This window comes from Ovis aries, chromosome 4, assembly GCF_016772045.2.
Source record: "Ovis aries strain OAR_USU_Benz2616 breed Rambouillet chromosome 4, ARS-UI_Ramb_v3.0, whole genome shotgun sequence".
Classification (NCBI taxonomy): domain Eukaryota; kingdom Metazoa; phylum Chordata; class Mammalia; order Artiodactyla; family Bovidae; genus Ovis; species Ovis aries.
In genome coordinates, this window is record NC_056057.1 from 89460677 (window position 1) to 89484413 (window position 23737).

Here is a 23737-nt window from a genome sequence, read left to right on the forward strand (position 1 = left end):
TGAGCTGTTTCAAATCCTAAATGATGATGCTGTGAAAGTGCTGCATTCAATATGCCAGCAAATTTGGAACACTCAGCAGTGACCACAGGATTGGAAAAGGTCAGTTTTCATTCCAATCCCAGAGAAAGGCAATGCCAAAGAATGCTTAAACTACCGCACAATTGCACTCATCTCACACCCTAGTAAAATCATGTTTAAAATTCTCCAAGCCAGGCTTCAGCAATACATGAACCGTGAACTTTCAGACGTTCAAGCTGGTTTTAGAAAAGGCAGAGGAACCAGAGATCAAATTGACAACATCCAGTGGATCATGGAAAAGGCAAGAGAGTTCCAGAAAAACATCTATTTCTGGTTTATTGACTATGCTAAAGGTTTTGACTGTGTGGATCACAATAAACTGTGGAAAATTCTGAGAGATGGGAATACCACACCACCTGACCTGCCTCTTGAGAAACCTGTATGCAGGTCAGGAAGCAACAGTTAGAACTGGACATGGAACAACAGACTAGTTCCAAATAGGAAAAGGAGTACGTCAAGGCTGTATATTGTTACCCTGCTTATTTAATTTATATGCAGAGTACATCATGAGAAATGCTGGGTTGGATGAAACACAAGCTGGAATCAAGATTGCCAGGAGAAATATCAATAACCTCAGATATGCAGATGACACCACCCTTATGGCAGGAAAAGAACTAAAGAGCCTCTTGATGAAAGTGAAAGAGGAGGGTGAAAAAGTTGGCTTAAAACTCAACATTCAGAAAACTAAGGTCATGGCATCTGGTCCCATCACTTCATGCCAAATAAACAGGAAACAGTGGCTGACTTTATTTTTCTGGGCTCCAAAATCACTGCAGATGGTTGATTGCAGCCATGAAATTAAAAGATGCTTACTCCTTGGAAAGAAAGTTATGACCAACCTAGACAGCATATTAAAAGGCAGAGACATTTCTTTGCCAACAAAGATCCGTCTAGTCAAGGCTATGGTTTTTTCAGTGGTCATGTATGGATGTGAGAGTTGGACTGTGAAGAAAGCTGAGCACCAAAGAATTGATGCTTTTGAACTGTGGAGTTGGAGAAGACTCTTGAGAGTCCCTTGGACTGCAAGGAAATCCAACCAGTCCATGCTAAAGGAGATCAGTCCTGGGTGTTCATTGGAAGGACTGATGTTGAAGCTGAAACTCCAGTACTTTGGCCGCCTGATGTGAAGATCTAACTCATTTGAAAAGACCCTGATTCTGAGAGGAACTGAGGGCAGGAGGAGAAGTGGACGACAGAGGATGAGATGGTTGGATGGCATCACCGACTCAATGGACATGGGTTTGGATGGACTCCAGGAGTTTGTGATGGACAGGGGGGCCTGGCGAGCCGCGGTTCATGGGGTCACAAAGAGTTGGACACGACTGAGCATCTGAACTGAACTGATGGAGGCAATGTTATACAACTCAGTTTTACAATATAAGCCTAACTTAATTGGTGTCTACTTGGGTTGCAAAGCACATCAAAATCACACACACACACCCGGGTTCGATCCCTGGGTTGGGAAGATCCCCTGAAGAAGGAAATGGCAACCCACTCCAGTACTCTTGCCTAGAAAATTCCATGGACGGAGGAGCCTGGTAGGCTACAGTCCATGGGATCACAGAGAGTCGAACATGACTGAGCAACTTCACTTTCACATGTATATATACACACATACATACATACACAAGTATATGATTGTTTGGTTATACAAAATAGATGTAAATGCCAGCTGAAAACAACCAATCAGACCCTCAAGTCTGGAGATGGAAAGGTAATTCAAAATACCATTTTCCATTTTACTTTTCACAATAAATCTATGTAGTTTTCTCAGGATTTATTGCCCAAAATAACTTACCACTGTTTCTCATGAAATAGGAATCCACTTTTATCTCAGCCTTTATTTATTCAACGAACATTTATTTTTACAAAGATGCCATCTAGTGGCTTTATGAAATCAAGCATTTCAAAATATTCCCATTGTTACATCAGGCTAAAATATATTTTGATGTAAATGATTGAATTAGAGAAAAAAAGCATTAGAAGAATTTAAGCCAAGGACCTGAAAATTATCCTTTGGAAATTATCATTATGAACTGAATTTGGATCATTATACCTTCATGAGCTTAAGAGGCTAGAAGTACATAGTCCCTTTTCTGTAACCGTAAGGGACAGATGTGTTTGAAATCTAGGTTCTTTCAGATTTTTTGGTATGCTCAGTTGTGTCTGATTCTTTGGGGCCCTATGGACTGCAGCCTGCCAGGCTCCTCTGCCAATGGAATTTTCCAGGCAAGAATACTGGAGTGGGGTTCCATTTCCTACACTATTTTGAATGGCAATATGAATATATACTGGGCTTCCCTGGTGGCTCAGATTGAAAAGAATCTGCCTGCCATGCAGGATACCCAGATTCGATCCCTGGGTCGGGAAGATCCTCTGGAGAAGGGAATGGCAACACACTCCAGTATTCTTGACTGAAATATTTCATGGGCAGAGGAGCCTGGTGGCGGGCTACAGTCCACAGGGTAGCAAAGAATCAGACACGACTGAGTGACTAAAACACACACGGATATATACTATATATTCTGTAAAACATTCAATGGGTCTGGGGAAATACTCCAGAATCAAATATATTAATACTTCTGTGGCAAAATATATTCATAATCACATTAAAGTGGGATAAAGACCATAAACAGCCTTATATCAATGCAATCAGGTTTTACTTGCAAATGAGTTATGAAAAAACTTTCCATTTTTAAAAAATTTTTGAAGTTTATAGACAGGGAATTTACCCTAAGAAAATGAATTAAGCCTCCTTTGCTTATTAAAGAAGTGAAATATTCTATCATAAAACAGTAATGTTTATCTTTTAAAATGGCTAAAATGTTCACTTGAAAAAGAAACCAACATATTCGAAGATTATGAGAAATCCCTAAGATACTTTTCAGCTAGTTATGTATAGAAGGAAGCTAATCCACTATACATTTCATGTAAGCACACCACAATAGTTGAGCAGCTAATGTAAGCTGAAAGACCACTTGGAAAATTCATTAGCAGTACATAGCAAGCTAAATTTGAGCTTTATAGTATATACCAAATTTTTTAATTTTGTTTTTCTGTTTCATGTTTCTATATGTGCTTTGCATATTCCCATTCCCCTCCCTCTGTGTTTATAAAAAGCATGTGTTGAAATGTCCTTATTTTCAGCTTGGTCCCTTGTGTGACTCTTGAGCACTACCATTCCATGTCATGTCATTTTAAGTCTTAGACCAGTCAGAAGAACCTAGAAGACTAGAGGAAAATGTCTTCCTCCTTGACAAAGTCAAAGTGGGAATGTAATATAGGAATTATTGATGGGGACTGGAGAAATTTATTTGTATGTTTTTATTTAGAAGTTATTAGCCACTTCTTATTGAAGGAAATGGCAACCCACTCCAGTGTTCTTGCCTGGAGAATCCCAGAGACTGGGGGGAGCCTGGTGGGCTGTCATCTAGGGGGTCGCACAGAGTCGGACACTGCTGAAGCGACTTAGCAGCAGCAGCAGCAGCAGCAGCCACTTCTTAGTGAAGGAAATTATGAGAAAAATCGTGAATTGGAATAGGCTTTCCTTAAATCCTAATTGTCTTAATACAAGAAGTTTGTTTTCTTATGGGGTGGCAGTGCTCAAGAGACACACAAGGGATTCAGGCTAAAAATAGTGACATTTCAACACATGCTTTTATAAACACAGAAGCAGGGGAATGGGAACATGGCTGGCTTAAAACATTCAAAAAACAAAAATCATGGAATCCAGTCTTATCACTTCACGGCAAATAGATGGGGAAGCAATGGAAGCAGTGTCAGACTTTATTTTCTTGAGCTCCAAAATAACTGCAGATAGTAACTGCAGCCATGAAATTAAAAGATGCTTGCTCCTTGAAAGCAAAGCTATGACAAACCCAGACAGCATATTAAAAAGCAGAGACATTACTTTGCCAACAAAGGTCCATCTAGTCAAAGCTATGGTTTTTCCAGTAGTCATGTATGGATGTGAGAGTTGGACTATAAAGAAAGCTGAGTGCCAAAGAATTGATGTTTTGAAGTGTGGTGTTGGAGAATACTCTTGAGAATCCCTTAGACAGCAAGATCAAACCAGTCAATCCCAAAGGAAATCAGTCCTGAATATTCATTGGAAGGACTGATGCTGAAAATGAAGCTCCAATACTTTGGCCACCTGATGCAAAGAACTGACTCACTGGAAAAGACCCTGATGCTGGGAAAGATTGAAGGCAGGAGGAGAAAGGGACAACAGAGGATGAGATGGTTGGATGGCATCTCTAACTTGACGGTGAGTCTGAGCAGGCTCTGGGAGTTGGTGATGGACAGGGAAGCCTGGCCTGCTGCAGTCCATGGGCTTGCAGAGAGTCAGACATAACTGAGCTACTGAACTGACTGAAGACACAAGAGAAAAATCAGACACATTTTAATATGTATTCATGGGAGTGACCCAGAAACACCCAAGTAACTCAACCAAAATGGCTAAAAACCTCACATTGCATACCATCTTCACCAGTTACTCCTTGGAAGGAAAGTTATGACCAACCTAGATAGCATATTCAAAAGCAGAGACATTACTTTGCCAACAAAGGTCTGTCTAGTCAAGGCTATGGTTTTCCAGTGGTCATGTATGGATGTGAGTTGGACTGTGAAGAAAGCTGAGCACCGAAGAATTGATGCTTTTGAACTGTGGTGTTGGAGAAGACTCTTGAGAGTCCCTTGGACTGCAAGGAGATCCAACCAGTCCATTCTAAAGATCAGCCCTGGGTGTTCTTTGGAAGGAATGATACTAAAGCTGAAACTCCATTACTTTGGCCACCTCATGCAAAGAGTTGACTCACTGGAAAAGACTCTGATGCTGGGAGGGATTGGGGGCAGGAGGAGAAGGGGACGACAGAGGATGTGATGGCTGGATGGCATCACCGACTCGATGGAACTGAGTTTGAGTGAACTCCAGTAGTTGGTAATAGACAGGGAGGCCTGGTGTGCTGCGATTCATGGGGTTGCAAAGCATTGGACACGACTGAGCAACTGAACTGAAAGACAAAAGAGGATACTGCAGGTGTGGGTTGGGACTTCATGGGGAAGACAGCACTGCACAAGTATATAGAAAAATAAATGTTTGGTAAATGTTTGTTAGGCCATGCAGAGTATGATACCGGAATTTTAACAGACTTTGCTAGGTTCCTCCCTGTCTGCACACCTAGTTCGTATTATAGTTATGTATGGGGATAGCCTCCTTCAAAATTTCTTCTTGAGTCTTTATGCCTTGTTTTCAGCTCAAAAATAATCAGCATACCAGAGACTTAGTGGGGTAGCATGTTTTACTCCTCTACAATTTGTGACTTCTACTTAAAATAAAAACTCTTCATCCTCCTTTAAACCAACTCTTACCTTCTCAATTTACTTTTGTCTCATAAAATTACTGTAATTGTATTTTAGGCTGTAATCCCACTAAGTACTGAGCTTCAAAGGAAATTCCGCCCTCAAATGCAAAATACTCATGGTATGTTCAATGATTTGCTGTTCTATCCTAGACCCCAGAACACACTTGCACTGGTGGTTTCTTTAACTTCTATTTGTTGATATAACCATAGAAGCTGGAAGAAAATGAAAAGGCTGATTAATATCAGCCTAATTAGCCTACATGTGGGAATTTTCTTCTATGGAGCAGTGTTGATTTTCTCCCTTAGAAGAAGGGAAAAAAAAAAAAAAAAAAAAAGATTAGCAACTACCTTCCAGTGATTGAGATCTGATAATATTAATAGATAACTGGAGAATTGGCAAGGGTTCAGGATCTAAAGTCCTCTTTCTGCAGTTAAACATTAAGTCCCACAAGACCTACAGATTTTGGCTTCTTGAGAATAATGAAAATGATCTTCAATTTATGGAAGAGAACCTTATGAAACAGGACAGACTCTCCAGAATACCATCTTGCTTGTCAGAAGGCATTAGAAGAGCTGGTCCTGTGGGAAGGCTCATTTGAAAAGCCTGCTGAAGCAGCAGGTAAAGGAACTTAACATCTGAAGGCAACCTAATAAGTCTTCCCCTTATAGTACAGGTCCCCAGATCTGCTACGGGAAGAATCTGGTGACAAGACCAAGGTGGACCTGAGGGAGCCGCCTGGAGCAAGTGAGAGGCAGGTCCACAGCTGGGTTGACCACAGAGAAGACGGTCAACTTCTTGTTGACCCACTTGTGCCCCACTTTGCAAATATGGACCAGGGAGCCCTCAGGGAAGCCAGCTCAGACATGGAGGCCAACAGGTTGCTCACTCCTGGCCCCACCAGCATCACAGAATAATGTTAGTTGCCTTCAATGGTGAAAAAAATAAAAATACTACCTTTGAAGTAAGATCTACCAAATTTAAGTATTTAGACATGAGAGGCAGCTATTAGCAAAAACAAAAGGTGAGGACAAATGAAAAGTAATTTTATTTTTGTTTAACCTTAAACTTACCAAACTGCTTCTTTCTTTGAACAGCAGTTATCTTGTTTGATATCCAACTGCACTTATACTTAGTGAAAACTTAGTTTTCACTTAAAATTAGTGAAAACTACTTAACAATTCCACTTTGAAGTTATAAGCATACAACTAAGATGTTCTGAATATAAGCCTATCTGTATGTCAGATAAACTTTAGGAACTCTTAGTGTCTCTTCTTTTACAGAAATTCTCTCTCTATCCTGATATACTTTGGTTATCAAAAAAACTAAGGACTAAGGGCCAGAAAACTAATTTCCTTAAATGAGACAAAAGGAAAAGATTTTCCAACTACTACTATAATCTTCCTTTCAAATACCAAATCAATTTTTCCAAGTATATGATCAATTCTAATTTGATGGTTTTTTCCTTACTACTTCACTTTAAATGGTGACCTATTAATTTGTTTAAATAATAATAATTATCTTTTCTGTTTTTCCAGAATAAAAAAGATACTACTTAAAATACTTCACCTTTCAAATATGGCCCCTACACTGAATATCTATAGGAATTTTTCCAATTATGTTTCAATCTTCCCACAACCTTTTTTTGTTAATTACCTTTGAAATAATTTGAATGAATGCTCTACAAATCAAAAACTGAATTCACAAATTACCATCATCATCAACTTTAACAAGTCGCTTTTGTTCTGTATCAGTTTTCTTGATGGTAAGATAATATGGAAACATTTTTTAACATATAACAGAATATTTAATGACATCAGTCTCCTATCAACAGATAAGTTAGTTAATGCTGTTTATATTGGCCATTTCCATTGGCTGGCTGGAGGCTCTTCCACTAAAGGCTCCCATGGTTTCCACTGGATCATTTTTCTTGCCAGACTTAGTTCGTTTTCAGCCTGTTAATAAAAGATTTTTAAAAGATCATTTGATTGTTTAGTAGGTATTAATCATAGCTAATAACTAAAATATAACTATTAGAACTACTTCATACATGTTAATACCTGATAAGCTGTTTCATCATCAAATGTGGAACATACTTAAATAAATTACCTTCATCATCATGAGTGAGAAAGGATGGCTTTTTCTATTTGACTAAAATTTGCTATTAGAGTGTTCAAAATTTAGTTGGTGAGTAAAGGATTCATGACATACACATATAACTAAAACAAAACTAAAAATATCATTACCTTTACTAGCTGTCATACTCAATTTTCTGATGAATGTTAAAAAAAAAACAAACAAACTAGTCACAGTCTACCTAATTGATTTCATGATCCATAATAACTTTAGACCAACAATTTGTAAAGCAGAGCGCTACAGAATATAATAATAGAACACAACAGGTATATTTTTATTGATCAATTGAATCAGTTTCCTTAATCAGATTATGCTACATTTATTGTCCTTTTAAACACAATTTATAACATATTTAACAAATATATTTTAGCTATCTTTTTGCTTCGCATTTTCTATAGCAAAAAACCTATGACACCTCTGGCCACTAGAAGAACACTGCTGAACATCTGTCAGAACATCAGAGAAGGAATTCAAACACAGAACGAGTGCTTAGTTTCTATGCCAGTGATGCAGAACAGGCAAATACATTTAGTGGTAACAGTCCAAAATGTATACAAACAATGAGTTAAAGAATCAGTTCAGCTCAGTCACTCAGTCGTGTCTGAATCTTTGCGACCCCATGGGGTGCAGCACGCGAGCCCTCCCTGTCCATCACCAACTCCCAAGGTTTACTCAAACTCATGTCCATCAAGTCGGTGATGCCATCCAACCATCTCATTCTCTGTCATCCCTTTCTCCTCCTGCTTTCAATCTTTCCCAGCATCAGGGTCTTTTCAAATGAGTCAGCTCTTTGCATCAGGTGGCCAAAGTACTGGAGTTTCAGCTTCAGCATCAGTCCTTCCAATGAATATTCAGGGGTTGATTTCCTTTAGGATGGATAGTTGAATCTCCTTGGAGTCCAAGGAGTCTTCCCCAATACCAAAGTTCAAATGCATCAATTCTTCAGCACTCGGCTTTCTTTATAGTCCAACTCTCATATCCATACAAGACTGGTGGAAAAATCATAGCTTTGACTAGACAGACCTTTCTCGGCAAGGTAACGTCCCTGCTTTTTAATATACAGTCTAGGTTTGTCATAGCTTTTCTTCCAAGGAGCAAGCGTCTTTTAATTTCATGACTGCAGTCACCATCTGTGTGATTCTGGAGCGCCTCCCCCAGCTAAAAAATAAATTCTCTCACTGTTTCCATTGTTTCCCCTCTATTTTCCATGAAGTAATGGGACTGGATGCAATTATCTTTTTTTTTTGAATGTTGAGTTTTAAGCAAGCTTTTTCACTCCCCTCTTTCACTTTCAAGAGGCTCTTTAGTTCCTCTTCACTTTCTGCCATAAAAGTGGTGTTATCTGCATATCTGAGGTTACTGATATTTCTCCTGGCAATCTTGATTCCAACTTGCACTTCATCCAGCCCGACATTACACATGATGTACTCTGCATATAAGTTAAATAAGCAGGGTGACAATATACAGCCTTGACGTACTCCTTTTCCTATTTGGAACCAGTCTGTTGTTCCATGTCTGGTTCTAACTGTTGCTTCCTGATCTGCATATAGGTTTCTCAAGATGTTTCCTTAGTATCTCTAATTTTCTTGAAGAGATCTCTAGTCTTTCCCATTCTATTGTTTTCCTCTATTTCTTTGCATTGATTGCTGAGGAAGGCTTTCTTATCTCTCCTTGCTATTCTCTTGAACTCTACATTCAAATGGGTATATCTTTCTTTTTTTCCTTTGCCTTTCACTTCTCTTCTTTTCTCAGCTATCTGTAAGGCCTCCTCAAACAACCATTTTGCCTTTTTGCATTTCTTTTCCTTGGGGATGATTTTGATCACTGCTTCCTGTACAATGTCAGAAACCTCCATCCATAGTTCTTCAGGCACTCTGTCTATCAGATCTGATCCCTTGAATCTATTTGTTATTTCCACTATATAATCATAAGGGGTTTGATTTAGGTCATACCTGAATGGTCTAGCGGTTTTCCTGACTTTCTTCAATTTCAGTCTGAATTTAGCAATAAGGAGTTTATGATCTGAGCTATAGTCAGCTCACAGTCTTGTTTTTGCTTACTGTATAGAGTTTCTCCATCTTTGGCCACAAAGAACATAATCAATCTGATTTGGGTATTAACCATCTGGTGATGTTCATGTGTAGTTTTCTCTTGTGTTGTTGGAAAAGGGTGTTTGCTATGACCAGTGCGTTCTCTTGGCAAAAGTCTGTTAGCCTTTGCCCTGCTTCATTTTGTACTCCAAGGCCAAATGTGTCCATTACCCCAGGTACCTCTTGAGTTCCTCCTTCTGCATTCCAGTCCCCTATGATGAAAAGGACATCTTTTTTTGGCTATTAGTTCTAGAAAGTCTTATAGGTCTTCATAGAACTCCAGAGTTATCTGGGGTCAGAGGTATTTATTGCTGAAACTGGGAAAATATTGATTAAAGATATCCCTAAGGAGTACTCTTTTTCTGACTGCCCTGTGGCCTGTTTCTCTCAAACACTCATCTTTCTCTATTTCCCCAAGTGACAGCAGGCTGCAAAGGGTTGTTGTTGTTTGGCAGAGAAGTTGTCTCCAATTCTTTTGCAACCCCATGAGCTGTGGCCAACCATGCTCCTCTGTCCATGGGATTTTCCAAGCAAGAATATGGAGTGGGTTGCCATTTCCTTCTTCAGGGGACCTTTCCAAGCCAGGGATCGAATCTCTGTTTCCTACATTGGCAAGTGGTTTCTTTGCCACTGAGCCACCTGGGAAGCCCAGGCTGGGGAAAGTCCATATCCTTGAACATCACTGAGGTCAGCCCTATCTCACAGAGCTCAACTCAGCTACATGGAGCTCTACTCCCTCCCTCTTCTCCAGCCTTCAACACACCATCCTTTCCTTATTTCTCTCATACTGTCCCTCTAGAAATGGGCTGTCCAGTAACGTAGCCACTTCCTACCTATGACTATTGAGAGAGCACTAAAAATAAAGCTAGTTCAAATTCAGATGGGCTGAGAGTATAAAATACACCCCAGATTTTAAACACTTAGTATTCAAAAAACGTTTTTCAGTGTCTTACTTTCTAGATTGCTGATATGTTTCAATGATATTTTAGATCTCTTAAATAAAACATTATTAAAATTAATTTGACCCTAATAATGCCCATGAAGATGTGAGAATTACACAGCTAACTTAAAAATATTTAGTGTACCCTAAGACTTTAATTGCATGATAAATTTATGTATCAACTAAAGTCAAGATCCAAGTGAAATCAGGTATAAAAGAGGAATAGGAGGAAAATAATAAGCGTGCAGCAAGTTCCCACAATACTATATCTAGAGTACCATATCCCACCCAGCAAAGGAATAGAAAGGCCAGGACAACAGGCCTTTGAGTGACTGAAACAGTCTACATTCATAGAAAACTATGTGAATGCTCCATTCCTCTTTTAGGAGACACCTCCAACAATTCTTTTGAATTTGTGTATCATTGGTATATCACTGTATATCACGTATATCACTGTACAATTATATATGATTGTATATCATTGGTAATACACTTTGATACAAAGGAAGAAAAAATAAGAAATGGCTCTAGTTTTTTTTAAATATAAAAAAAATTTAATGAAACATAGTTGAATGTTTATTAGATTCTTATAAGGGGAAGACATTCTAAACCTATAATATTGGGAAGGAGGGCAGATTGTAGGGGAGGTGAGAAAGGGGAAGGTGATTTTACCAAATAAAAAATTTAAAAATCTCTACATATGGGCGAAAATATTTAACTGAAGTCAAAAGGCAAAGACAGACACTGCATGGGGTGCAGGTGTGATCCCTGGTTGGGGAATTAAGATACCTTCATGCCATGCAACACAGTCAAAAAAAAAACTCAAAAAGAAAACATAAAGAGAAACACAACAAAAACATTAAAGATATAATTTACAAAATATGAAATACAAAAGAAAGACAATGTGCTATAAAAATTTAACCTTCAATAGTCAAAATGATAATAAATATTTAACTGACAAGCGTGTCAGAAGTATGTATGTTCTTGTGTGACTAGTCTTATACTTGATGAGATGATATAAATTAAAAGTTTTAGGTTTCCTTTCTTTCTGGAAAGTCAGTTTTATACCTCTATATATTGTGCCTTTGCACACTTGAAGCCAAATATCTGAACGCTCAATTTTTTCTTTACCTGAAGAATCACCTCTTCTATTTGGCCACCCTGCAGTTGCTCTTCTAGTTTTTTAACATCTGGTTCCTATAATTTAAGGAGAAAAGAGAAAAACATATTTAAACAAAGCAGCACATAAGCAATTAATGTGACAGACATAATTAACTTTTCTTTCACTGTACTGTTGCTACTTTTCACCAAATATCTGGTGAAGAGCCATTTTGTCTCTCTACTATTTTATTGCTTTTCTGTCTTAATATTAAAAAGGTTAAACATTCAATGATATGCTTATCAAGGGTAAGAATATGATGTTTAATTCAGTTTTTCTGAAATACAGATTTTAAATAATGCTTTATTCTCTGAGTATTTCCTATCCTTTAAACACTAGCTACAAATAAATGCTACCCTATGACCCAGAACTCTACTCCTAGATAGATATCAAACAGAAATGCATAGTACGTTAACCAAATGACAGGTTCAAGAATGTTCAAAGTAGCACAAATTACAGCTCCAAACTAAAAACAATCCAAATGACCATAAATAACAGAATTATAATATTTGAATATAATACCATAGAGCAATGAGGAAGAACAAACTAAAACTACACAACACAGATAATTCTCTCAAACATAATATTAAGCAAAAGAAACCAAATACATATTGATGACTCCACTAATAAAATGTTCAAACCAGGCAAAATGAATCTGTGGTATCAGAGGTAAGAAGTAGCTATCTTTAGGAGGGTAATAACCTTGAGGGGAAAGAGGGGGTTTGGGCATTCTGGAATTGTTCTCTTTTTTGATTTGGTGTTGATACATGAATTGCTTTGTGAAAATACATCAAGTTCTATACTTATGACTTCTGCACATTTATTTCTGTATATTATTCAATAAAAGGTTTTGTAAAGAGAGATGTTAATATAGTAACTAGAACATCCAATAACATATATTTATTTTCTAGTAGACTACACTTTTGAGAGTCAGAAACCATGTCCTATATATACATGTGCAAATGTAAACACGCTATTTTCTTGCCTTAATAAATAGAATGAAAAGAGGGAGGGGAAAAAAAGTTATTTTCTATAGGACTGACATCTGTATTAGGGCATCTGCTGGCTGACCCAAGGTATCTGTATGCCATGTTCCTCCACTTTCATCAAGGTCTTCACTCATACATCTTCTTAATGGGGAGTACTCTGATAATGTATACAGTGGTAGGCTGGAACAATGCCACACAAAATGCACATGAACTAGTCCCTGGAATCTGTGAATGTTACCTTATATGGCAAATACTTTGCAGATGTGAGTACAGATCTTGGAATAGGGAGATTATCCTAGATTATCTGAGTGGGCCCTAAATATGAATACAATCATATGTGTCCTTGTAAGATAGAGGCAGAGAAGAAAGTAATGTGGCCACAAAGGCAAAGACTGGAAAGACTTCGTCATAAGCCAAGGAACCAAAAGTCCACCATTCCTTAAAGAGGCAAGGAATGAATTCTATCCTAGAACCTCCAAAGGGAGTGCAGGCCTGCTGACACCTTGACTTGGGCCCCGATATTACTCATTTTAGACTTCTAGTTTCCAGACAATACATTTCTGTTGTTTTAACTCACCAAGGTTGTTGTAATTTGTTATAGCAGTCATAGGAAACTAATACATACTGTAACATCCCTCATCACCCTAGTACCTCCTATACATCATTCTTCTTTAATTTCCTTCGCTTTATACTATATTCTAACATACTATGCAATGCAGTTCTTTGTTCACTGTTTATTTATTTATTTGCCTCCCATCATTAGTGTATAATCTCCAAGGCAGGAATTTTTATGTTTTGTTCATTGCCATGTAGGCACTAGCTTCCCTGCCCAGAACCATATGTGGTATATGACAGACATGCAGTAAGCGTCTCCTGAATACATACAAAATAGAAAAGGAAAAAGAAAGCAGATGAATAGATATGATAGACTGTTTAACTCAAAATGACTGAGCTACGAAGCCTAAACAGGGAAGCTGGTCATTATTGTAAAGATCTAAAGGGAAGAATATAAAGAAGGCAAGGAATATTCAACATCATTTTCAACTCAGGAAAAACCTGTGTTGGAAAAACAATTCAAAATTTGTCTTACTTGAGTCAATAATGTGATTTTTATTTACTAACAGTGTAATGCCATCAAGCTTAATAAGGTACCATGGACTGAATGCTCCCTATATGCTTGCAACTGTGTTAAGCAACTGTACATGTATCACCCATTCAGTGCTAACAAGTGATGAATGAAGGTATTATTACACACGTTATAGATGAAATTGAGACAGAAAATGGGCCATATGCCAACTCACCAAGTAAGTATTAGACCTGAGATTAAAATTTTGCAAAGACCACAAACCAATGCTTTTCACCACTATGCTATTACTATCTCCCTAGTATAATCTGGGGGAAAAAAATTTATTGTTATTTCCATTTTAAATTTAGTAAATACAAACTTTATCAACATTACAACAGTCAGTGAAGATTCTATGGCTCTATTGGGAGAGTATAAAATCCGTGCTGATTTTATCAAACAGGATTCAGCAATACAGATATTATTAATACACAGTGCTTGATGTTCTTAAAAACTATTTGTAATAGGCACTTTGGATAAACAAACATTTCTAAGGAACTTATTAAATGTCAGGCACTAAACTAGATTTTTGAGATAAAAAGAAAAATGCAATCTACAAGTACCTTATAGACTACTAGAGACGTTATAAAGGCTTCCCAGAGGAAGCGACAGATCTGGAGAGCTGAGTGAGAACTGCCTGGCAGAGAAAGTAAGGGTATTACAGGAAAGAGGAACAGAAAATACAAAGATATAATCGCATGGAATTCATGTAACGGTCAACAGTCTTGTGTTAGTGAAGGATAGTATACAAAACAGGAAATGACAAAGTAAGATTGAGAAGATAACTGAGAGCCAGATCTTAGGGGGCTTCCAAATGATGATAAGGGCTTTATCCTCTATGCCACTGGTTCCCAAACCTGGCTGTACAGCAACATCATGCAGATAAACGTAGCTGGATGGTTAAACCAGCCAAGCATAAATTCTTAAACTCAGCCTTTGAGAAAACACCAAACAGGAAACCAGAGTAAACCAAAATAAAAAATGATGGAACTATACACAGTCAATTTAGTTGTAAGACAACTGAAATAAGACAACAGGTCAGAGAAAAGAATTTTAGAACTAAGTGAAAGCAGTAACACTGAACTATTCTTTGCCTAACATTGGCAAAAGTAAAGAAAACATAAGGACAGGTTTTCTCTAAGGTAAGAAAAAGCTACATTTTGAGGTTAATTGAAAGATAATGATAAAATGGGAGACTAAAAGAAAAACAAAGAAATAATTAAAGGGGAAAAACATTACAGAGAAGAACAAAAGAGAAGACTCTACACATGGACATCACCAGACGGTCAATACCGAAATCAGATCGATTATATTCTTTGCGGCCAAAGATGGAGAAACTCTATACAGTCAGCAAAAACAAGACTGTGAGCTGACTGTGGCTCAGATCATGAACTCCTTATTGCCAAATTCAGACTGAAATTGAAGAAAGTCAGGAAAACCACTAGACCATTCAGGTATAACCTAAATCAAACCCCTTATGATTATACAGTGGAAATGACAAATAGATTCAAGGGATCAGATCTGATAGACAGAGTGCCTGAAGAACTATGGATGGAGGTTTCTGACACTGTACAGGAAGCAGTGATCAAAACCATCCCCAAGAAAAAGAAATGCAAAAAGGCAAAATGGTTGTTTGAGGAGGCCTTACAAATAGCTGAGAAAAGAAGAGAAGTGAAAGGCAAAGGAGAAAAAGAAAGATACACTCATTTGAATGTAGAGTTCGAGAGAATAGCAAGGAGAGATAAGAAAGCCTTCCTCAGCAATCAATGCAAAGAAATAGAGGAAAACAATAGAATGGGAAAGACTAGAGATCTCTTTAAGAAAATTAGAGATACCAAGGGAATATTTCATGCAAAGATGGGCTCAATAAAGGACAGAAATGGTATGGACCTAATAGAAGCAGAAGGTATTAAGAGGTGGCAAGAATATACAGAAGAACTATACAAAAAAGATCTTCATGACCCAGATAATCACGATGGTGTGATCACTCACCTAGAACCAGACATCCTGGAATACCAAGTCAAGTGGGCCTTAGCAAGTATCACTACGAACAAAGCTAGTGGACATGATGAAATTCCAGCTGAGCTATTCAAATCCTGAAAGATGATGCTGTGAAAGTGCTGCACTCAATTGCCAGCAAATTTGGAAAACAGCAGTGGCCACAGGACTGGAAAAGGTCAGTTTCCATTCCAATCCCAGAGAAAGGCAATGCCAAAGAATGCTCAAACTACCGCACAATTACATCATCTCATATGCTACCAAAGCAATGCTTAAAATTATCCAAGCCAGGCTTCAACAGTATGTGAACCGTGAACTTCCCAGATGTTCAAGCTGGATTTAGAAAAGGCAGAGGAACCAGAGATCAAATTGCCAACATCCGCTGGATCATGGAAAAAGCAAGAGAGTTGCAGAAAAACATCTACTTCTGCTTTATTGGCTATGCCAAAGCCTTTGACTGTGCGGATCACAATAAACTGTGGAAAATTCTGAAAGAGAAGGGAATACCAGGCCACCTTACCTGCCTCCTGAAAAATCTATATGCCGGTCAAGAAGCAATAGTTAGAACTGGACATGGAACAATAGACTAGTTCCAAACAGAAAAAGGAGTACGTCAAGGCTGTATACTGTCACCCTGTTTACTTAACTTATATGCAGAGTACATCATGAGAAATGCTGGGCTGGAGGAAGCACAAGTTGGAATCAAGACTGCTGGGAGAAATAACAATAACCTCAGATATGACACCACCCTTATAGCAGAAAGCAAAGAACTAAAGAGCTTCTCAATGAAAGTGAAAGAGGAGAGTGAAAAAGTTGGCTTAAAAATCAACATTCAGAAAACTAAGATCATGGCATCTGGTCCCATCACTTCATGGCAAACAGATGGGGAAACAATGGAAAAAGTGACTGACTTTATTTTTATTGGCTCCAAAATCACTGCAGATGATGACTGCAGCCATGAAATTAAAAGATGCTTGCTCCTTGGAAGAAAAGCTATGACTAACCTAGACAGCATATTAAAAAGCAGAGATATTACTTTGCCAGCAAAGGTCCATCTAGTCAAAGCTATGGTTTTTCCAGTAGTCATGTACAGATGTGAGAGTTGGACCATAAAGAAAGCTGAGGGCCAAGAATTTATGCTTTTGAACTGTGGTGTTGGAGAAGACTCTTGAGAATCACTTGGACTGCAAGATAATCCAACCAGTCCATTCTGAAGGAAATCAGTCCTGAATACTCATTGGAAGGACTGATGCTGAAGCTGAAACTCCAATACTTTGCCACCTGATGCAAAGAACTGACTCATTGAAAAAGACCCTGATGATGGGAAAGACTGAAGGCGGGAAGAGAGGGGGAGACAGAGGATGAGATGGTTGGATGGCATCAGCAACTCAATGAACATGAGTTTGAGTAAATTCCGGAAGTTGGTGATTGACAGGGAGGCCTGACGCAGGTCATAGGGTCGCAAAGAGTCAGACACGACTGAGCAACTGAACTGAAGGTTATCGAGAAGGAAAGGCAAAGAAAGAGAATACACAGATGAAGAGGTTCACCTCATGAAATAAAAAAAGTGAAATTTCTTATTTAGAGATGGGAGAAAATACATCAGCCCATTTTCCTTAAAAAGAATTGAAAAGAAATGTTAATATCTCCCTTAGATATATAAAATCTGCAAATTACTTTCATACCTGCCAAGATAAGAACAGAAATTCCAAATCAAATTCCACTGTTTTGCCATATACCTGCAGAAAATACAAGAATTTCCTCTGGACTACAGAGGTTGGTGATCTAATAATAAGAAAACTTTATTAGGGCCACTTACTATATGCATGTAAATTACTTTGGGGGTTTATGGACACTACTTGGGATAATAACAAAAGTCCGTGAAATAACTGCTAGTGTGGAAATTTACCAAGAGTGCATAGTTTGGTATAAAAGAACTGGCAGCAGTCTATTGTGTGCCTGTCTAGGGTCTATGATTTAGAAGCTACAAAATGTTTCTATTAGTCTACCTGGGCTGCCATAACAAAATACCACACACAGACTGGATGGCTCAAACAAGATTTATTTTCTCACAGTTGTGGAGACTGGAGTCCAAGGCCAAGGTACAACAGAGTCAGTTTCTGGTGGGAGCTCTCTTCCTGGCTTATACACATTGACCTTCTTGCTGTGTTCTTACATGGCAAAGAATGCCAACTCTCTGGTGTCTCTTCTTATAAGGACACTAATCCTATTGGATCGGGTACCACTCTTATGCTCTCGTTAATCTTAATTACTCTGCACTGGTGGTTGGGGTTTCAAAATACAAATCTGGGAGGACACACTCAGTCCATAACAATGCTCAATATAATTTCTAGCAGTTAAGAAACTAACTTGGTCCTTTTTTTTTTTTTGGTAACAAAGCCCTTTTTAAAATAGCTAGTCTTGACAGGTGTTAAACACAACATACATATTTTTTTTTCCGTTTTGCTTTCATTCTTCTCTACTCTAAAACTAAAACCATGAAATAAAGATTGACGTATCGATAGATAAGAGGTAAAGATCAATAAAGGACTCGACAGGTAACAGAGGTAAAAGAAAGTTATAATGTTAATGTAAGGAAGGGACTTGATCGTATTCTTTCAATCCTGTGTTTAGTAGTGCTTGTGATATAAAAAGTATTCAGATAGACAGGAGTCTGATGAATGAAAGGGAGAAACAATGGAAGAAACACACGAAAGGAAGAATAGAAATGAGAGAGGAAAGTGTGCAGAATATGCAAAAACTAATCAAGTTAATTTGCTCTGTTAAATGTTGCACTGCATACCAAAAATCCTAGAAAGAGAAACCAAGTTAGCTACTTACCGCTTTAACAATACTCAGCTTCTCATTTGTAATCTGTTCTGTATACTTTCTATAAGCTGCATTTTTAGGGATGTGTCCAAGAACATCAAGAATTTTTGTATACAATATTTTTAGCCTCTGAAAAGACAACATACATATTTCCAGTTTAAAATATCACCAAAGATTTAAAAGTTTCACAGATGACACTAAAAAAAAAATAAAAAAATTCACATCTGTTTTTAAAGAAAGCATTTAATTATTCCTTGCTGCAATTTCTTCTCCTTTATGCTTGTCTATACCCTTTTGATGCTGCCACTCAGTCACTCAGGTGTGTCCAACTCCTTGCGACCCTTTGGACTGTAGCCCACAGGCTGCTGTGTCCATGGGATTTCCCATGTAAGAATACTGGGGTGGGTGTCATTTACTCCTCCAGGGATCTTCCCCATCCAGGAATCAAACCCTGGTCTCCTGCATTGGCAGGTGGATTCTTTATCACTGAGCCACAGGAAAGTTAATTTAGAAGATCCGAATTCACAACAGTACATTAATAGTAAGTAAAATCATAAACATACCAAGCAATGAAAAATTTTTCCTTATTATTTCTTTGCATTTGAAATTTGTTTTACTTTAATTGTGTAACATCATAGGTGCAATACCTAATTTCATTCATATATATTCACCATACATATGAATAAACAAAACCAACCTTGAGGGCCTCTAAGAATCATTTTTATTAAAAAGTACTCTGCATATTTAGAGTTTATACTTGACTATGATGTTCCATAATAGTATTTTACTATACTAACGTAGAGCTTGTCAGATAACATATAATCTGAACTGTGTTGTGGCGGGGGGCGGGGGGGGGGGCGGTTTAGCCTCATTTTTTAATTTAAGGGCATGACAATACAAGGTCTTGTAAGAGACTTAGGTTCTAAAATGGGGGAATTAATATCACCAATTTCAAAGGATACTGTATAACTTAGAGCAGTACCTGGCACACATTAAGTTTCAATAAATAATAGCATTTTTATTCTATTGGGGAAAGAGAGTCCATCAGTAGATATCAGAGGTTTACTAGGAAAGGCAGCATCTGAGACAGACTGGAGGGATGGCAGGACTGAGACACTTGAAGATGTCAGAAAAGGCAATCTTACACACAGCATACATACAAAGACTGAATGGCAGAAAATATAGGGAGCCTTAAGTAATTAGTACCTAGCTCTACTTCCCTACAACTGTGTTGTCCAATATCAGTTCAGTTCAGTTCAGTCGCTCAGATAGCAGCCACTAACTAAATTTGGCCACTGAGCACTTGAAATGTGACGATTCTGAACATGCTGTTAACTACACACTAGATTTCGAACATTTAGCATGAAAAGAAGACTATAAAATATTAATTTTTTATATTGATTATATATTGAAATGGGCTTCCGTGGTGGCTTAGACAGTAAAGAATCTGCCTGTGAAGCTGGAGACCCAGGTCCGATCCCTGGGTGGGGAATATCCCTTGGAGAAGGAAGTGGCTACCCACTCCAGTATTCTGGCCTGGAGAATTCCATGGACAGAGGAGCCTGACAGGTCCCGGGAAGCACAGAGTTGGACATGACTGAGCAAATAACACACACACACATATTGAAATGGCAATATTTTGATATATTGGTTAAAAATATATATATATTAATCCTTTATTAAAAAAGTAATTCCTAGAAAATTTGGAATTATTAATACAAACATAGTTTACATTTATGACTCGCATTATATTTTCATTGGACAGCATGAGGCTAGAGTTTAGTACACATAGGAAATGCTTAGGAGATAAGGTTAGAGAAAAAGCGAATCAGGTTGTATGTGGGTTCTGCATGTCACAGAAAGCATTTGGGCTTTATTCTGTGGGCAATTAAAAGATTTTTGGGAATTCTGACTAGATGTGTGCCTCAGAAAAATTAATCTGGCACTAGTGAGTTAAAATAAAATGATAAAGGAGCAACAAAGAAGACCAGTAACAAAGTTGCTGCAATTCTCTAAACAAGAACAAGGGACCAAACTGGTAATGACAGCAGGAAACGGAAAAAAAGAGGAGAGATGGCGTGATTATGGAGGGAGGAAAAAGATCAAGGGAGGTTTTTTGTTTATTTTTTGGGTTTTTTTTATGGAAGCATGACAATATTAGCAGGAAAGTCCCACTAGAAGAGAAAACTGATGACAAAAGGGTGCAATTCCTAGAGTGCTAGTGCTGCTGCTGCTGCTAAGTTGCTTCAGTCGTGTCCAACTCTGTGCGACCCCATAGACGGCAGCCCACCAGGCTCCCCCGTCCTTGGGATTCTCCAGGCAAGAACACTGGAGTGGGTTGCCATTTCCTTCTCCAATGCATGAAAGTGAAAGTGAAGTCGCTCAGTCGTGTCTAACTCTTAGCGACCCCTTGGACTGCAGCCTACCAGGCTCCTCCATCCATGGGATTTTCCAGGCAACAGTACTGGACTGGGGTGCCATTGCCTTCTCCGCCTAGAGTGCTATCTTAGGTAATCGAAAGTGTATAGAATCTAGGGCATTTAAGTGAGGCAGAGGAGAAAGGTGGAAAAATGGCGATTTAGACTCGGGAGAACACACACAAAAGTACAAGTGACAACACGAGAATGCCACGGAAAAAGTCAACAAGAAAAGTGATTTGAGAAAGAGATCATGGCAACAAAAACAATAAAAAGTGGCACCAAATCAACGAAGCACTAAATACCGCTATTGTCTTAAGAGTTCACGCCGACTTGAAATCCGGAGCCGGAAACATCGTATTCCGTTGCTGCTGCTACTGCTGCTAAGTCGCTTCAGTCGTGTCCGACTCTGTGCGACCCCATAGATGGCAGCCCACCAGGCTCCCCCGTCCCTGGTATTCTCCAGGCAAGAATACTGGAGTGGGTTGCCTTTCCTTCTCCAATGAATGAAAGTGAAAAGGGAAAGTGAAGTCGCTCAGTCGTGCCTGACTCTCAGCGACCCCATGGACTGCAGCCCGCCAGGCTCCTCCGTCCATGGGATTTTCCAGGCAAGAGTACTGGAGTGGGGTGACATTGCCTTCTCCGTATTCCGTTAACCACTCAATAAAGAAGGGCTCTAGGCTTCCTTGGAAACTCAAGAAGGAAGGAAAGAGGTACATACCTCATGTGGAGTTTCACAAACAGCCAATCCCACCAGGCCAGTGGTCTATTCAAAAACCAAACAAGAGTCATGCTGTTAACTACAATTCTGAGGGTTCCCACGCTAAGAAAAGCAAAACCATCACTGTCTTGGCTAAAACTGGCCTAAAACCAGCTACCGGTGTCTCAGAACCTCTGGTTCGGAGTTTTTTCCTGCCTCTTCAATCGAGGCCGCTAAACTGGTCACCCATAGGGGCACAGCAAAATGAGTCTCCAAGAAGTATCGCTAGCCCGCACCAGTTCAGGCCACCACCCGCGGACTGACTCCATTCCCCCAGTCTAAACTCCAGCAGTGACCTCCACCCGTCTCACCTTCTTCAGCAAGCCCGCCATGACGGCGCCGAGAAGCCGGGACGCGCAGCCCTCTGGGAACCTCTCTCAGACCCGCTCAATCCACCGCCGAGGCCGCCGCTCCATCCACCGCCGAGGCCGCCGCTCCGTCACCTTGGAAACAGCTTGGCCCCGCCCCCTGAGGCTCTGCCGGGGAGCAAAAGGCGCTGCACCGCCCACTCCTATGAGGAAAATTGATGCCTGAGTAAGGAGTGCACCAGTCTCTCAATCAAGCACAATCAGGGAAAGAGTTCTCTTAGATGTCTCTCGTCTCAGTTCCTGTACCTTTACAAAGATCTATTGAACACCCATTGTGTGTTAGTTTCTGGGACAGATTTTGTACAACAGGATCTCACATCCCGGAATTCACAGAACAATGACCAAAACATGCTTTAATAAGTAATGGGCTAAGTGTTCCAAAAGAGGTTTGTGCCAAGTGCAGTGGTAGCAGGTAAGAGGAAATGACTAAAAATTGTAGGGCTACTGTTGTTAAAAGGGGAATTTGCTTAAAAAGTCAATGAGAGAAGAGCACAAAAAATTGAGACTAAATATAGCTTCAGTTCAGTTCAGTTCAGTCACTCAGTCGTGTCCGCCAGGCCTTCCTGTCCATCACCAACTCCCGGAGTTCACTCAGATTCACGTCCATTGAGTCAGTGATGCCATCCAGCCATCTCATCCTCTGTCGTCCCCTTCCTCTCCTGCATATAGCTTAAGCATCAATAATAAAACAGCCCACAGAATGGGAGAAGATATTTGCAACCACATACAATCACCAAAAGATAAGTGGTGCCTAGAATATATAAGGAATTTTCTTCAAACAGCAAGAAAAGAACTAATAACCACAACAAGTCTTCCTGCTTCAGTTCTTGCCTCTCTCTCTCGTCAGAGGGAGATTATATATCAAATGAGTTTGTAAATATATAAAGGGCCTGGCTCAATGCATGGAACATAGCAACACACAGGTGACTGTGTTTTTATTTTGCTGTTATTATTCTCAACCCAGTAGCTAGACTAATCCTTTTAGAAAGTATTTTGCTCTTCTGTGATTTTTCACTCAAAGTGTAGAAACCAAATTCCTTGCATCTGCCTCCATTGTCCAGCACTGTTGCTCCCTCTGCCCTTCTCCCCTCAGACCTAACCTCCTATTCCCCTCTCCCTACCCAGATAGCTGCTCTTCTAACCCTTTTCTTGGGAAACTCTTCCACCAGATGGGTGCCTGGTTCATTCTCTCACCTCTTTCAAATATTTGCGCACTGTTACCTTCCCAGTGTGTCCTGTCCTGGCTTTGAGATTTAAAATTGCAAATCATCACAAAGACACTCTTTACCCTCTTTGTTGCAGTTTTCTTTGTAGCCCTTTTCACCCTCTAATATGCTGTCTAGTTATCTTATATTGTTTTTATGTATCATCATTTTCTAAAATATAAGCCATGTATGGGTTGGAATTTTTTTTCCTACCATATCTCAAGGGCCTGAAATAGTACTTAGTACATAATGGACACCCAGTTAATACAGGTTTAGTGAATACA

At 39.0% G+C, this 23737-nt stretch overlaps 1 protein-coding gene across 2 annotated transcripts; it reads right to left on the minus strand.

Annotated features, from left to right (window-relative positions):
* Positions 1-3848: 3848 nt before the first annotated feature.
* Positions 3849-22221, minus strand: NDUFA5 (NADH:ubiquinone oxidoreductase subunit A5). 2 transcript variants are annotated; one of them, XM_027968769.3, is made up of 5 exons: positions 22192-22221; positions 21842-21886; positions 18716-18832; positions 11737-11802; positions 3849-7394 (listed from the first exon to the last, which is right to left on the minus strand). In XM_027968769.3, exons 1-5 carry the CDS (start codon positions 22210-22212, stop codon positions 7293-7295), a joined length of 351 nt encoding a protein of 116 aa, XP_027824570.1. In that variant the 5' UTR covers positions 22213-22221; the 3' UTR covers positions 3849-7292. The 2 variants fall into 2 exon arrangements, with proteins under 2 accessions (XP_027824570.1, XP_027824571.1); XM_027968770.3 differs by lacking the exon at positions 18716-18832.
* Positions 22222-23737: the final 1516 nt, after the last annotated feature.